This window comes from Neophocaena asiaeorientalis, unplaced genomic scaffold (assembly GCF_003031525.2).
Source record: "Neophocaena asiaeorientalis asiaeorientalis breed wild unplaced genomic scaffold, Neophocaena_asiaeorientalis_V1.1 scaffold114, whole genome shotgun sequence".
Classification (NCBI taxonomy): Eukaryota; Metazoa; Chordata; class Mammalia; order Artiodactyla; family Phocoenidae; genus Neophocaena; species Neophocaena asiaeorientalis.
The window spans coordinates 1,989,153-2,005,139 of NW_020173116.1; the positions used below are offsets into that span (position 1 = coordinate 1,989,153).

Below are 15,987 nucleotides of genomic sequence, written 5' to 3' on the forward strand. Positions count from 1 at the left end.
CAAATATATTACAAGGGGGTGGCAAAAGGAACAGAGCAGAACCTACCAGTTGAAAGAGATTTAAACAACACATCACTGTTGCAAGGTATGGACCTTGTTTGAATTTCAATTCAAACTAATGGTTACTATACATATACATTCTGCATATGTACTAAAAAATGTCAAGCGAGGGAGACCTCAGTACTTCCTCATCCACATGGGCTTCCTTCCTCTTCACGCTAATGTGAAAGGCCCACTGTACACGTCAGTCTCGTGGCCCTAGGTTCTTCCATGTCTAGACCAGATTAAGGCTCAGGGCCCAACACATGAGATCTGGGCCCATGGTGCCATTCCCCCATGCTGTGGGGCTGGATTACAATCCTCAGAAGAGCCTGCGGTCTTTCACGATAGTGCAGGTCGCTCCCACTCAAGTGCAGAGGAATTTTCCGCTTTGGGGTAAAACTGTATGAAAACTGGCCAAGTCGCCCTCCAGGTGCATCGGCGCCCCTGCCACCTCAAAAGCGGGGCTGAGATGGAGCAGCCACTGTGGTTTGCAAACCATTTTGCATCAGCCCTGCCAACCGGGTCTGTTGCTTCCTCGGCCCGGATATGAGCCAAGAAACTGGGTACCACGCAGCTCGGATGTGGGCCTCTGGAGAAAGCCACGCCCCCTGCTTACAGGAAGAACAGGGTCAGCCACAGCAATCCTGTAGACTCAAGCCGCTGCGAAGCAGGGAGCACCACTTCTATTAGGCATCAGAGGGAAGAGGTGCCTCCTAAGCCACGGGAGTGGCTACAGCTGCAGAAGTCAGAGGGATGACATTAGGTACCGCAGCCGCTGTAATCCGAGGTCAGAGAGCTGCAGGAAGCTGTGCCAGCCTCATGCAGAGCCTGGCCACCACACAAGCTTGTGTCTGCTGGAGCCTGCACATAACTGCCACTTACGACCAAAGAAAAAGGTCTTCTGCCCCTTTCACCTTCCAAATCTCACTAAGTGTGTCTCATTAGAAGACTCTCGATCATAGCAGCAAGGGAATCTCGGAAAGTTTAGCCCTCCTACCCCTGCAATACAGGGGACACAGAATGGAGCAAAGGTGGTGAACATGGATCCTGAGTGCCATCACATCACTCAGTGGGACTCAAAGATCTCCTTGGCCCTGGAAATGACCAAGAATGAACCCACAAGAAAGTCTCTGGAAAAAGGAAGGGAAGGCCACAGAACTGTAAGCCCAGGCAATCAAGGTACCTGAAACCAGATACTTATTGGCCCCATCCAAGTCCTGGGCAGACCCTCTGGGTTTCTGTGAGCTGCTCAGAGGCCCAGGAGAACCAAAAGGAAACTCTGCCACAGGCGGGAGACCCTGGTCTGTAACCATGGTGGCCAGTTCCCATTTCAGACTCAACTAGGGAAATTCTGTCTTTAATCATTTTATATACAGATTCTTCATAAGACTTTATTTGGAAAACACAAAGACATATAAATAATAAGTAACACACAGGACAGGGACGGGGAGAGAGGTTGAAACCCATTTTCTTGTACAACACCCCTGACAAAGCCTACCTATCCACCAATCTTCAGCGTGTGGATGAGACACCCTCACACACTGTACATAATGAAAGCACTTGTCAGAGTGCAGGACCCACACTAGTCACCAGACCTTGAATAGAGAGGAGCAGAACAGAAGTTCCACAGCCTACTGACTCTGTTGCTTCCAGAACCAGGAGAGGATGGGGAGAAGAGCAGCAGGGAGGAGGAAAGGGGCAGGGTCCACGGCTGCAGGCAGGCCCAGGAGTGGGGCCAGGAGTGCAGCAGGGATAGTATTCAGAGCATGTGAGCAAAAAGAGTTGTTTGCTTGGTATACACATTGTGGCAAAAAATCTACACAAAAAAAAGTATTTAATAATTTTCTTACAATTAATTATTTTCATACAGCTCATTATGTTACAAAACTATACACCTCCCCCAAGCATTGCTGAATAACCCAAAGTCATTCCTTGGAAAAAGAAGAATCAACGTTGGCTTTTTAATTTTGAGTCTCTTCTCCTGGGTTGGGCCTATCAGGGCCAGAGCACAGTGTGGAGTACAAAATGGCTGTCCTTCAAGTCCGAGGCGTCAGGTCTTGGCTTCTCTGGTCATTACAGGAGGGTTGTCTCTGTTTGGAAAGCCAGCACCAGCAGCCATAACATAGGCGTCCAGAGAGACAGGCAGGCACTGCTGACCACCATCTGGCTGTGGGGAGACTGCCCAGGGCGAGGGAGCCGCAGCTCTGCGGAGATGCGCCTGTCCAGAACGGGGACCTGAGCTGTGGGATCCCAGCATTTGGAAGCAAAGAGAAAGACACAGTCTCAGGGCACAGCAAGAGCCACTGGATACTCCGAGACCCCCAAAGGCCTGCACAGCTCCTTCTCACCTCTCTCCTCCAAAGACAGGAATGTATCTTAGTACGTTAACAGATTTCCTACGTCTTGGCCCTCATGACTACTGCTACAACAAAACCAAATGATACAGGCACGAAGACTAGCACACTGAACAACTCTCCCCCAGCTATTTGCTTCTTGGTTCAAGGATTATTAAAATTAGTTTGCTCAGACTTGCTAATTATCAGCCTCTGGGCAATGTCAAGCAGGGACCCTCCTCCCTGACCACACAGAGCGGCACCGCCAAGCCAGGAGGATTCCTCTCCGGGTCTCTGGCTCTCTCCCCTACCCCAGCTTGGGTGTCATGTGAACACCACGCAGCCTTCCCAGGTCAAGACAGAACAAGCGCAGGCTCACCTGGTCCTTTCAGCTCAGCTCTGGTGTAAAGTGCCCAATCCCTGCATGGCCACCTTGAAAGGAAATGGCCCAGACTGAGAAGGTACTAAACAGGTCAGTATATTCCTCCATCAGTGAAGGATGGTTGAGGAGCCTCCCCGTGTCAGGCACCATGGGGCACATGGACACCAAAAGGATCTGTCCCTGCTCTCCAGGTCACATCTGGCTGCCAGCTTCTGTCCATTTAAAAATGCAAACCCCACAGCACACCTTTCAGTGGCACCCTACTTCTCTCAGGCATGAGATTCCCACAGTCATTCCATCCAATTTACCTTCTAGACCTACCTCACCCCTCTTCCCACTGACCTCCCAGGCTCCAGCCAGAATTACTTCATCTTGGTTCCTTTAACATGATCACTCTCTCCACATCAGGCTTTTGCACTGTTCCCCTTGCTGGGAACTCCCTCCCCTCCCTGTTCAGTTGTTTACACATTCATTCAACATTCATTATTAAGCACCTATGCAGGTATCAGATGCCTGCATCTCCTGATCCAGACTCAGAAGCTCTCTTCATTGGGCTCCACTTTGTCAGGCTTCTAGTCAGCAGCAACCAAAAGGTCGCTTCCTCCAGGAGGCCCTTCCTGACACCCGCCACCCTAAGTTAGGTAGTAATGTCCAACACACAAACACACACACGCACGTCCCCGCAGCCCCCTGCACTCCCCTTGTGAATAATCAACTCAAAATCCAGCTTCCTCCCCAGACTGTGAGTTCCATGAAGGCAGGGCCAGTATCGGTCTGGTTCACCCCCAAAGCCACAGCACCAACACAACAGCGGGCACGTAGGAAGAACTCAAAAAGTTTGGTATAAATTGAACTGTAGCCTGGATCCCAGGCCTCTCTGGTGTAGTTCTTCCAGCAGAAACCAGGCTGGGTCCCCATCTTTGGCTCCTCTACTGACCTCTGATCCACCCACTGGGCATCTCTGCAAGCGCACATTCTGTGGTCACCATGCTCCCTGCAAAACGTAGGGGCTGAACAAGCCCATTCCTACAGAGGTGCTTCCAGCTCCGGAAAGCTATGAGCGTCTCCCTGATCTGCGGTGGAGAAAGGGCTGGGAAATCAAGTTCTTCTCAACCTTTATTCCAGCCTCATACTAGTTTTAACAGACCCACCCATGCCCCCCGCCCCATCTGTTCGTTAACAGAGATAAATATGGGGTCCTGGCCCCGGCCCTGGCTTGAAACAGTTACTTTTAATCTGGATTCACCTCCACCAGAGTGGACAGAAGACCACTGTCCAGGCCATGAGGAACGAGAAAGGTTGCACCGTGATGGTGGGGCCACTCACCCCCTACCACAGCCTTGAACTTCCGCCCCTGAAGCCGTGAGACCCGCATTCCTGGGCTGCCGCCCACCCGCACTTCCGGGGTGAGGACTGACCGGGCTAAGGGCTCGTGGCTGGCCCAGCCCGGCCCAGCCACCTTACCTCTCCTCCAGTCGGACCCACAGGTCGCTGAACTGCCGGAGCTGCTGCCTCCGCTGCGGCCGCCTCTGCTTCTTCCGGAACTTTCGTCGTGCCTCGCCCGGCAGGTAGGAACTTCTGGGCAGAGGCTGGTGGAGCGGCAACAGTGGGGGCCCGGCAGACCCAGCTTCCGGTACCTGAGCTTCCGGGGCGGGCGCTTCCGGAGCCAAGACGGCAGAGGGGGCGGGCTGTGACAACGGGTTTCTGGTCTTTTCTCTGTAAACAGAGGAGGAAGGAAGAGGAATTGAAGGAAGGTCCCCCAGCATCATGCCCTCCCCCGCCTTTAAGGCTCGGGACCTCACAAAAGGCAGATAATGTGAAAGTTCAAGACGGATGGGGAGGCAGGGGTCTCAAAACCACCTCGAAAAGTGATCACTTTGACGCCTTTGTTTCTCCCTCACACACCTTCATTGTACTCTCTCCAAATCCCCTAGCTCTGGGGAAGAAATGAAAGATTCTTTCTTAACCGCTTATAATTACCGCACTTGCCAAACAACGGGTCACCACTGCCTAGAAAGTCACTGAAGATTACGGCGTTTTAAGAGGAGTGAAAAATGTTTAAATGCTCTTCACTTAGAACAATTGAAGTGGCCCTTAACCCTGTTCCTCCCTCCTGTATCCCTATAAGGCCTCTGCTCAGAAAGAGGCTCTTCAACAGCCACAGCAGCCTGCCCAGATCCCTCAAGGATTATCACATGGCTGCCGAGAAGGGGAAGAAGAAAGGAGGTATCTCCACAGCCAGTGCCCTCGTTATGTCCTCACCCACTCCTTTACTATAGGCATCTCCCTGGCTCTGGGCCCAGAGTCCCTCGCCCCTTCTTCTCCCTGAACAGGAGCTCCTTTAGGGACCTCATGCTCTCTCATGACCTCACCCAGGAGCACCGTAGAGAAGTGCACCACTGAAAACTCTTAGATGCTACCCTCACAGAACACAGTCAGGACAGCTGCTGCAGCCATCCCCAGGATCGTGGGAGAGGGTGAACCCAGGCCTTTGCACTGGATCTCACAGACTCTGATGGAATTAGGGGTAGAGGCACTGAATAGATCCCTGGCAGAGAAAACTACATGAACAGAGAGAAAGGGGCTGGAAAGCTAAAACTGGGAGAATAAAGGGCAGAAAGAAAAGGGCTGTGCAGGCGAGGAGTCCGAATTGTATCCTGACTCTGACGAGCTGTGTCACCTTTGGTTTCTTCATCAGTAAAGGAGAAGAAACCCCCACCCCACAGGCTGGTGTTGAGGGTTAACTGAGAGTCGGTGTGAACCAAGTTACCACCTGACAATTGATCAATAAACGTTCCTTCCTCCCCAGGGAAGTATGAGCAGCCCAGTAAATGACAGGACTGGTTCTCAGCCTTCATTGTGTGTTAGAATCTCACGGAGAGATTTTTAAAATATTGACTCCTGACCTCTCTTCCCCCAGGAGCAGGTGTCAGGGTTAGAGGCAGATTTAAGGAGTCTGAGAACAACCAGCAACACACACACACACCCCCATCCACACTCCCAAGCGGGGCCCTCTCTGGCAACCCCAAAGATAGTGTGATAAACCCCAGCCGTGACAGTCAGCCTGGGGCCAGGGGCTGAGAAGTGATCAGAGGGCCCAGCCCACCCTGCTTTCCAAGAGCACACAGTCCAGTGGATGAGGAAAGATCCACAGACCCTCTCCCCCAAACAAGCAGAGAATCCCTAAGGGCGGGGCTCTCCCCCCAGAGCTGAAGGAGAACGGGAGGGAGAGATGGATGGAGATCTGCAGCAGGACTTTCTCAGTCAGGGGAAGAGTGGAGGGAGACTGCAGACAGTGGAGAGGAAGAGCATTAGCAAAAGTGGAGAGGCAGCGGCGAGGACAAAAGGTTTTCTGATATCAGAGGCGGATCCGTGCTGGGAAAAGGTGGGGTCTGCGTGCCGAGGCATCATCGTGAAGAAACTGGACTTTGGAAGAGGACAACAAGAAACCCTGAAGGTTTCTGAGTCAGGGACACTTGCAAGATTAGTCCCACAGAAAGGTGGAGAAGGGACCAGAGGGTGATGACCTTAGGAACAAAGGGGGCAAATCTGAGAGAGATTTTAATGGAAGAAGCCAGAGGCCTGGTGAAGGTGGAAAATGAGAAGAAGCCTTAGGTGAGGGCTTTTGTAAACTAGAAAGTACTGTGTGAAGAACAACTGTTACTGATAAACGGAGTGCAAGATATGGAGAGAGGTGGGGGATGAGATAAGCCCAGGATGTAGTCAAGTTTTCCAGAGAATCATGGCTCATTGGGATGGAAATCAGGCTCCCAAGAAGGAACCTCTGGAGTGACGGGATAGAGGAGGACCTGGCCTGAGACAACATGAGGTGAAGGTGGGTCTTCCGAGGAGAAAGAGGGCACCCGGAGACCTGGAGAAGGGAGCCATCGGGCAGGCACCACAGCTGGACCCCGTCTCCGTCCCCTCAGCAGAGGGCACGTATTTTCCTCCTGGAGTCCTCGCGCCGCAGCTGAGGGCTCTGCCAGGAGGGGGCGCTGGTGACCACGATCTGGAGGGAGTGGGAGAGGAATGGAAGGTGGGCTAAACCGTGTTCACTCAAAATTCACATGCTGGAGCTCTAACCCCCAGTACCTCAGAATGTGGCTGTATTTGGAGACAAGACTTTTAAAGAGGTGATTAAGTTAAAATGAGGCCTTTAGGTTGGGCCCTAATCCAGTCTGACTGGTGTCCTTAGAAGAGGAAGTGTGGACACACAGAGACACCAGAGGTGTGCGCACACCAAGGAGAGGCCACACGGGGACAGTGAAAAGGCCACCTGCAAGCCAAAGAGAGAGGCCTCAGGAGAAACCAAACCTGCCGACACCTTGATCTTGGTGTCTAGCCTCCAGAACCATGAGAAAATAAATTTCTATTGTTAAAGCCACCCAGTCTGTGGTATTTTATTAGGGCAGCCCAGACTGGTACAAGGTGGGTAGGAAGGGCCACCTTGTGCCTACTAGGACTGGACACGGGGCAGAGACTAGCAGGGAGGCCAGCATGGGGCGGCAGCATTGATGAGGGTGGGAGATCCTGGCCTCCTGAATTCTTTACAGAAGGGTCCACAGGGCAGGAGGGTCACTCTGCATAAAAATGAGAAGTAAACAGACCTGGGGGTAGGAAACAGCTCAGAGAAAGAGAAGGGGCTTTGCTTCTGCCCCGGAGATGGGTCTGACAGGCACTCCCAGCTTCTCCAGCCCCCCTGACCTTACATTATGACTGATTCCACCACCTGCCTCCCTAAAACCTCCCAAGGGCCCAGGTCAAAGGCACTGAGCGTTAAGCCAAATCACCCCTCCTGGGCCCCAGGACCAAAGAGCATCCTCCCCTTACCTTCCTTTCTGCCCCAAGCACTGCTGAGGAAAGGCCAGTGTGGCCTCTACTGCCCAAAGTGCCTGGCCGGCCAACCCAAGCCTGACACAGTCCAGCCACGAGGGGACGCCAGCTGAGCTGGGGACCGAGTGGCCGCTTGGTGTCCGTGCTGGGGCCCTCGGAGCCTCTCAGGACACAGCCCACCCTGGCGCCCAAGCAGCCCTGTGCGGCTCTCATCTCCCCTAACTGCTTCCTGACCGGGATAGAAGCACAGGAAGGTTACTTGTTGATGGGTCGTCCAGCGGGGGCATGTTCTACCTCATAGCCTTCGCGCCACAGAACATCAAGAACTGTGTTGTTGCCCATGAAATGCCCTGCAGTAAGAAAAATGATCAGAAATGTGGCAGCTCTCGTGACCCCCAAACACACACCCCAGAACCAAGAAATAACCCTGCCAACCCCGTCCCTTCTAACCAGCCCAGTACAGTTCAGAAAGCTTCTGCAAGGGGGCCTCTCAACAGCTCTGCCAGGATAAGCCGCGTTTCAGAGATAAGGACTCAGGATCAGAACCATGCGGTGAGCTGCCTCGAGTCACACAGCTAAGAGGACACCAAGTCCCAACCTTCCACCTCTGGATCCAGAGCTGACAGTCCTGACCATTCTCGTTCATGTAAACCAAGCACCTCTGAGACCCCAGGCCCCTTCTGTCCTATGTCTACTTAAAAATGCACAATAAAACCCTCCTTTTAGCAGAAGCCACCAGAGCTGGAAACCTCAACCTGAATTTTATTTCACTTTTTTCTTTTTCAATAAAAAGCAGGAAAGATCAACCAGATAAGCTTACAGTGGCATCGTAAAATAAGTATCTTAAAAGGGTAGATCCTGGGATTCATCTTTCATTTCAGGTTTTGATGCTTAGAACAGACATGATCCTCTGGGGTCACAATGCCCCTTTCTGTGACAGTTGGCATGTTAATGTCCTCAATGGCTAATTAAATTGTAGCGCTCCATCCTCTGATCCAGCAGAACAGATGCATCGTTATTATCTCCATTTGAAAATGGAAAACAGGTAAAGTAGGCCCAGGACTTCACACACAAAAGGAGCAGCAGAACAGAATCTAAACCCAGGCAGCTTGGCCCCAGAGTCTATGCAATGCTGACAACCGAATACTCAAGAGGCAGAGACCAGGAAAGCAAATTAAGGTCCATCCAAACTCTCCCTTGTCCTGACTCCACAGCACTAAGAAGCAGAGGGAACTTAGAGAGCAGCCTCTGGGAGCCTGGGGAGCCCGAGGGTGGTGTTTGGGGCAGAAGGTACTGAGCTCTACTGCATTCTTGGGTCCAACCGTAGAGTTTAGGACCCCAAGACTGATGAAGGGCAACTGACTCAGATGAAAGGGACGTTGGCAAGGCCCAGATTAGCCCCGGTGCAGAAGCACAGCAAACTCATGTATAGAGTATGCCTGGACTCGGCGCCGGGGGAGGAGACTGAGCTTGCAGAGTGTTGCGGCGATGGCTTCCACTCTCCCAGCCGTTACCAAGTCCATGTGACAGGGAGTAAACACATTAATAAAGATAGTTAACATTTCCTGAGCATTACGAGGTGCAGGGCACTGTTCTCAGTGCTTTACGTGTCATTCAGCCTCCCCCCAACAACAACCCTATAAGGTAGGTGTATTATTACCCCCATTTTACAGATGACGAAGAGGCACAGGTGGTGCCCAGGTGGTGCCCAGGTGGTCTGGCTCCAGCGTCCATGCTCTCAACCAATTAGGAATGAAAACAGGATTTGTCGAGCGAATGAACAGCCCCTATTAGCAAGCTTTATCATTAAGGACCAAGCTATTCTGTGTGACTTCAATTTCCTCCTACTCCAAAGGTGAGCTCCATTTCTCATCTTTAAATTTCATCTGCATATCCCCGTGACAGACGTCACTGTTGCAGTTTAAACCTCTGGAGCTTTCAGTTTGGGGAGATCCTCACTTTACAATCAAAAGTGTGCTAACCACACAGCATTTTAAATTTCTCACTGCCAAGGCTAAGAGTTTGGGAGCAATTTCTGAATTTCTGTGGTTCCCTCTGGTCAACTCAGCCTTCAGAAGGCACCAGAAGAAATAGACTCATGAGGTGGAGAAAGCAGCCCCACGAAGATAACTGCACCGTGGTGGCTATGCAGGACACTCCTGATACCCAGAGTGCCCAGGGGCTGTGAGGTCTCTATCCAGAGCTGCAGCCGTATGAAGAACTGTGACTGAGAATCAGGCAAGCCCAGGTGTCCCAGTGTCACCTGTGCCATCTGTCCAGCACAGTCTCCATCTGGAGGGCTGGCCCTCCAAACTGCCCAGGTCCAACCCACCTGGCAGGCCGACATCATCTCAAAGCCTCTCCTTGCCCCTCTGGGGCCTGACCCCTGTCGGGGTGCCTGCAGGGTGAGGGCTGACAGCTGAAAGCCATTCATTGACACAGGCCGGACATGGGCACAGCGCCACACAGCACAGTCCACAATCCAACTACGGAACACGGGACTCACGGAGGAGGAAGCCACTCCCAGACCCACCCAGGGCTACCAAGGCCGACACTGCGATTTGTTTCATGATAGAATTTTTCAAAAAACAAGATACAGGAACCTGACCCCTTAGTTTTTTCTACAACAGCTTTATTGGAATATCATTCACATAACATATTCATTCTTTTCAAGTGTACGATTCAGTGATTTGGGGAACATTCACAAAGTGGTGCAACCCTCACCACTAATTTTAAAGCATTTTCGGGAGCTGAGATTTTGATAGGGCTTGCGCTGAATGTGTAGCTCAATCTGGGGAACGTTGTCATCTTAACACTATTTATTATGTCTTCCAATCCACAAACATGAAATGTCTTTCTATTTACTTCGGTCTTCTTTAATTCCTTTCCATGATGTTTTTAGTTTTTATTTTGCATCTGCTCTTCACTAAATTGAGTCCTTAGTGTTTTTTATGCTGTTGTAAATGGAACTGGTTTCTTTTGTTTTAACTTATTTTTTTTTCTTGAAGTATAGTTGATTCACAATGTTGTGTTAGTTTCAGGTGTACAGCAAAGTGATTCAGTTTTATACATGTATATGTAAATGTGTATGTATGTATGTATGTGTAAATATATGTACGTATATATTCTTTTCTGATTCTTTTCCATTATAGGTTATTACAAGATTTTGAATATAGTGGAACTGGCTTCTTAGTTGCATTTCCACATTATTCATTGCTAGGGTTTAGAAATACAACTGGTTTTTGTGTATTGACCTTGTATCCTGAACTCGGTTATTAGTTTTAATAGGGGTTTTTTGTGGATTACTTAGGATTTTCTATCCACAAGATGATGAAAAAATAGATGGTTTACTTCCTCCTTTCCAATGTGAATGCCTTTTATTTCTTTTCCTTATCTAATTACCCTGGCAAGAACCTTCAGCACAATGTCGAAGAGAAGTGGTGAGAGCAGACATCTGTGTCTTGTTCCTTATCTTAGGGGGAAAGCATTCAGTCTTTCATGATGCCAACTATGAAAAGATGTCAACTTGATGAAGGGATAAAGAAGATGTGGTATGTATATATATATATATATATAATATATATATATATATATATTATGGAATATTACTTGGCCATAAAAAAGATGATGTCAACTATGGGTTTTTCATAGCAACTTTTTTAACAGGTTGTTAAAGTCCCCTTCCATTCCTAGTCTGATGAGTGTTTTTATCATGAAAGAGTTCCATTTTGTCAAATGCTTTTCTGCATCCATTGAGATGATCATGTGATTCTTGTCTTTTATTCCATTAATATGGGGTATTACATTAATTGAGTTTCAGATGTTGTGGTAAGCTAAATAACAGTTCCCCAAAATATATCCAGATCCCAATCCTTAGAACCTGTGAATGTCACTGTACATGGCAAAAAAGGGGGGTAGGTGTTTTGCAGATGTAAGTAAGCAAAGGATCGTGAGATCAGGAGATTACACTGGATCACTCATTCTGCTATCCCGGAAGTGCTTCTCTCCAATCCCCGCATTTTACTGGTAAGAAAAAAAAAAACTAAACGGGGTGACTTGTTCAAGTTTATGAAGCTAGTGGAAGAATTGAAAAGAAACCTAGACCAGCAAATACACACTTCTGCACACTACCCAGCCTCCGGCATTTCTGTCCTTAATTCTGGAGGCTGCAAAGGTATGTTAAAATCACTCAAGAAGATAAGAGAATTTATTTCAAAAATCCCACAAAAGGAAATAATTTTCCCAGTGTATTTCCATGTACACTACTCATGGTTAATAATAGCTGCTGTATCAGCCCCCAGCCTTAGAATTAGGACGCTCACAGTCAGGGAGGAGAGAGAAAACAGACAAATTTTAAGGGAAGTTAAAAAACAGAAAGGTGCCAGTAAGAAGTTGGGATTAAGTGCTGAGTTCAGAAGAGGGAGAAATGCCTCCCTGGCTGCGGAGTGTATCAGGAGCCCCACGTGGAGGGAGAGCTAGTGTCACAGGCACCAAAGTTTCAACCACGACGGATACTCTGACATCATCAAAAAGTCAAAGAAGGTGTCACTCCTCTCACCGCGTAGCAGGACCCACCTCAACACCCCCTCCTCGGCAGAAGCAGCAGAGCCCTGGGTCTAATCAGAGGTAGCCTGCAACTCACCGGCTCCAAAGGCAAAGAAAAAGCCTTTGTCAGGGAACTCCTCCAAAAGGGCCTTCACCCGCTTCCCCATTCTCTCGTTCCGCTTGTAGATAAGCTCCCAGCGGAAGTAGCTGTCGATCTCCTGAGCAGCGATGCGCTCCGCAGGTGGTAGCGTGGCATTAATAAAATTGGGAACCTCCGCCAAAATAAAGAGAAAACAATTAAGGGCAACAGAGTTATGAACAAAGCTGCTTAATTTGAGCATCAAATCACCCAGGCCAGAGGGTCAAGATGCTGTCAAGAAAAAGGTAAAAAGTGACACACGATTCTGGGAGCCTCCTGCCGGCTATTTTTCCAGACAGTAATATCATTCTCTGTAACCCAAGTGAGAAAATATTAAATGAAGTGCCCTGAAAGAACTCTTAGGCTATGTCAAACAGTATTTCTGTTCCATTTAAATGATTCTGTTTGGGGAATTCCCTGGCAGTCCAGTGGTTAGGACTCCTGGCTTCCACTGCAAGGGGCACAGGTTCAATCCCTGGTTGGGGAACTAAGATCCCGAAAGCCACACGGGCAGCCAAAAAAAAAAAAAAAAAAATTCTGTTTGTTGCCACATGTTTCTATAAGGAAACCTAAGGAAACCATTTCTGTGCATAGCACGTCACAGTTGTGTTTTTTTTTTTAATTGAAGTATAGTTGATTTACAACATTGTGTTAGTTTCAGGTGTACAGCAAAGTGATTCAGTTATACATATCGTTTTTTCCAATATAGTTATTACAGGATCTTGAATACCGTTCCTCGTGCTATACAGTAAATCATTGTTGTTTCTCTGTATTATGTTTAGTAGTTTGTATCTGTTAATCCCAAACTCCTAATTTATCCCTCCCTTCCCTCTTTTCCCTTTGGTAAGCATAAATTTGTTTTCTATGTCTCTGAGTCTGTTTCTGTTTTGTAAATAAGTTCACTGGTATTATTTTTTTAGATTTCACATATAAATGATATCATATATTCATCCTTCTCTGTCTGGCTTACTTCACTTAGTATGATAATCTCTAGGTCCAGCCATGTTGCTGGAAATGGCATTATTTCATTCTTTTTTATGGCCAAGTAATATTCCATTGTGTGTGTGTGTGTGTGTGTGTGTGTGTGTGTGTGTGTGTGTGTGTATACACCACATCTTCTTTATCCATTCATCTGTCAGTGGACACTTGGGATGCTTCCACAGCACATCCATAGTTTTAACTTGTTTGATTCACACATGACTTTTTCATAAAAATAATTTTACACAATTACATACTTTAGAATCAACCATTATGATTCAATTACCAAATACATCAAACTTCTATAGACATTCAACTGTTTTATAAATTCCTTATCTTTACATTTTCATTATTTCTCCAATTCCCATTTCTCCCTCTCGCTCTCTCCACTGTTCTTTGCCCTACTGGTGAATATTTCACCTGATTCCAGCGCACATCTTAGCCAGTTTCAGTATTTTGGCTAACAACAGGGTGCTAATACACCAAAACTGTGACAGTCAGGAGTGGTTTTTGCAACACAGTAGCTGTAGGCGAGGCTGACACATTGCATTGGTTCTCTCCCCAGCCCCAAACCTCGGCCTCGCCCCACCACCCCCTCTCCTGCTCCCTGGAATTTAACAAGGTTAAAAATTACCCTAGTCAGAGCTTCCCTGGTGGCACAGTGGTTGGGAATCCGCCTGCAGATGCAGCGGACACGGGTTCGTGCCCTGGTCTGGGAGGATCCCACATGCGGCGGAGCGGCTGGGCCCGTGAGCCATGGCCGCTGAGCCTGCGCGTCCGGAGCCTGTGCTCCGCAACGGGAGAGGCCACAACAGTGAGAGGCCTGCGTACCGCAAAAAAAATAAAAAAAAATTACCCTAGTCAAATACAGAGTAGGATATATACCCTACTCCTTCTCCTACTTCCAGTACCCTTCGAAAGACCTTTTGAAAATCCTCACACTCTGTAATATAGACATCAATTTCCATTTTCTGGATAACAGCTCTCCTGTTATTTCCTTGAAATGATATTCTTTCATTTTCAAGTCAAGAGCCTTCATCTTCTCCTTTGTCATCTTTTTTTTTAATCATGTCATTTATGTAAGATCCTTCCCTCCGTTTCCCAAAATCTCTTCTCTTCCGCACAGCAGTGCCTTTCCATAAGCAGCCTCTCCACGCAGGCAGCCCCAAATGTGCAAGGTGACCTCCCCCTGCCGTCCTGCTCCACCTTCTAAATGCCAGACATGCCCTACGACCTGCACCACTCGGCCACGCGCCTGGCCCTCATTCCACAACGGCAGGCACATTCCCCATACCCCACAGCACCCGCAGGGGCCCCGTGAACAGGACAGGCGTGGAGGAGCCACAGGAGAGGAACGCGTAAGACAGCTGTCCCCAAACAGCTCTGTCAGCCCTGCCGTCTGCCCGTATAACTAACTCCCAAGCACCTCCCAACCCAAAGTTAAAAGATTAACTGTTATCTGCCGCCTCAAATTTTCATTTCCCAAGTGACCTTGACCCTTCTCCCCACTTCCCCCACCCAGGGTGTACGTAAGAATGATCACCACCAAACTCTGCTATGCCTTTTTTAGTGTATTTCTTCTTTTCCGCTTCCTCTTTCTTGCTCTGCCTTGGTTTTACTTCCTCCCTCTGTAGACTTTCTGGAAAGTACCTTTTATCTTTTGGTATTTGCAGGGTGAGTCCCTTTCCCTGGGACATTCCTTTTTCACCTCTTATACTCACTCCCATTTCCTATGGCAGGGTCCCCGGATCTAACAGACCTGGACAGCATCACTCACACCCACCAGCTCCCTCCTCTCTCTTTTCCAGTGTCCTGAAGGTGGGCAAGACAAAACACTCCCCCATGTCAGAAGCTCAGCTGGGCTCGCCACTTCTACGTGATCTTAGTGGGGAAGGGAAGGAAGCCAGGGTTTGTCCCACGGGAAGCTTGTTGATCGAAGCATAACAAATATCCATCCTACCTCCCTCCTGTAGGGAGGCTGCCATCCTCTGAGCCCTGGCCGGACACTTTCTTCCCCTAGGTGGCCCCCAGGTAAGGCCTGGCCTGTGTCTACACTGACTGCACCAGTTTGGCCACACTCACTGCAGTACTGCAGGATGGAATCCGTGTCCGGAAATGCTGGCAGCCTCCCCAGCTTCTTATGTGCCCCTCCGTAAGAATACCAGGAACACTTCCCATTGCATCATGCTCACATGTTTCTGGAAGTCACCAGAAGCTGCAACCAAAGCTCTGCTCCATCATTTCTCAAAAGTTACCTAAGCCAGCAAGGAGGCTTTCAGACTCAGACCCCTCCTCTCTGAAGGCTGGTTCATGCTGCCTGCTGCCTAAGCCATGGGGCCTGCCGCCAAGTCCCTTGAAGCTTCATCCTTTGACTTCCTCTGGGAATTAACTCTCATCAATGCCCCTCTTAGTTCTTTTTTTGTTTTTTTTAATAAATTTATTTATTTATTTATGGCTGCATTGGGTCTTCATTGCTGCACGCGGGCTTTCTCTAGTTGCAGCAAGCAGGGGCTACTCTTCATTGCGGTGCACGGGCTTCTCATTGCGGTGGCTTCTCTTGTTGTGGAACATGGGCTCTAGGCGCGAGGGCTTCAGTAGTGTGGCATGTGGGCTCAGTAGTTGTGGCGCACGGGCTTAGTTGCTCCACAGCACGTGGGATCTTCCCGGACCAGGGCTCGAACCTGTGTCCCCTCCATTGGCAGGAGGATTCTTAACCACTGAGCTACCAGGGAAGT

The 15,987-nt window shown here is 49.1% G+C and overlaps 1 protein-coding gene across 13 annotated transcripts in view; it reads right to left on the reverse strand.

Annotated features, from left to right (window-relative positions):
* Positions 1-1,399: 1,399 nt before the first annotated feature.
* Positions 1,400-15,987, reverse strand: part of TRABD2A (TraB domain containing 2A) — a 52,603-nt gene continuing 38,015 nt past the window's right edge. The window contains exons 2-7 of one of the 13 annotated variants that reach the window (XR_003003088.1): positions 12,233-12,407; positions 7,850-7,940; positions 4,222-4,473; positions 3,695-3,847; positions 2,755-2,807; positions 2,194-2,282 (exon numbers count right to left, since the gene is read on the reverse strand). Coding sequence is in view for 5 of the 13 variants with exons in the window: in XM_024743685.1 (XP_024599453.1) it covers positions 2,116-2,282; positions 2,755-2,807; positions 4,222-4,473; positions 7,850-7,940; positions 12,233-12,407 (738 nt within the window). In the remaining 8 variants the exon portion in view is untranslated. Of the gene's footprint in view, positions 3,848-3,918; positions 4,474-7,849; positions 7,941-12,232; positions 12,408-15,987 lie in introns of those variants that run through there. The other 12 variants (XM_024743685.1, XM_024743691.1, XR_003003091.1 and 9 more) reach the window with 12 other exon arrangements.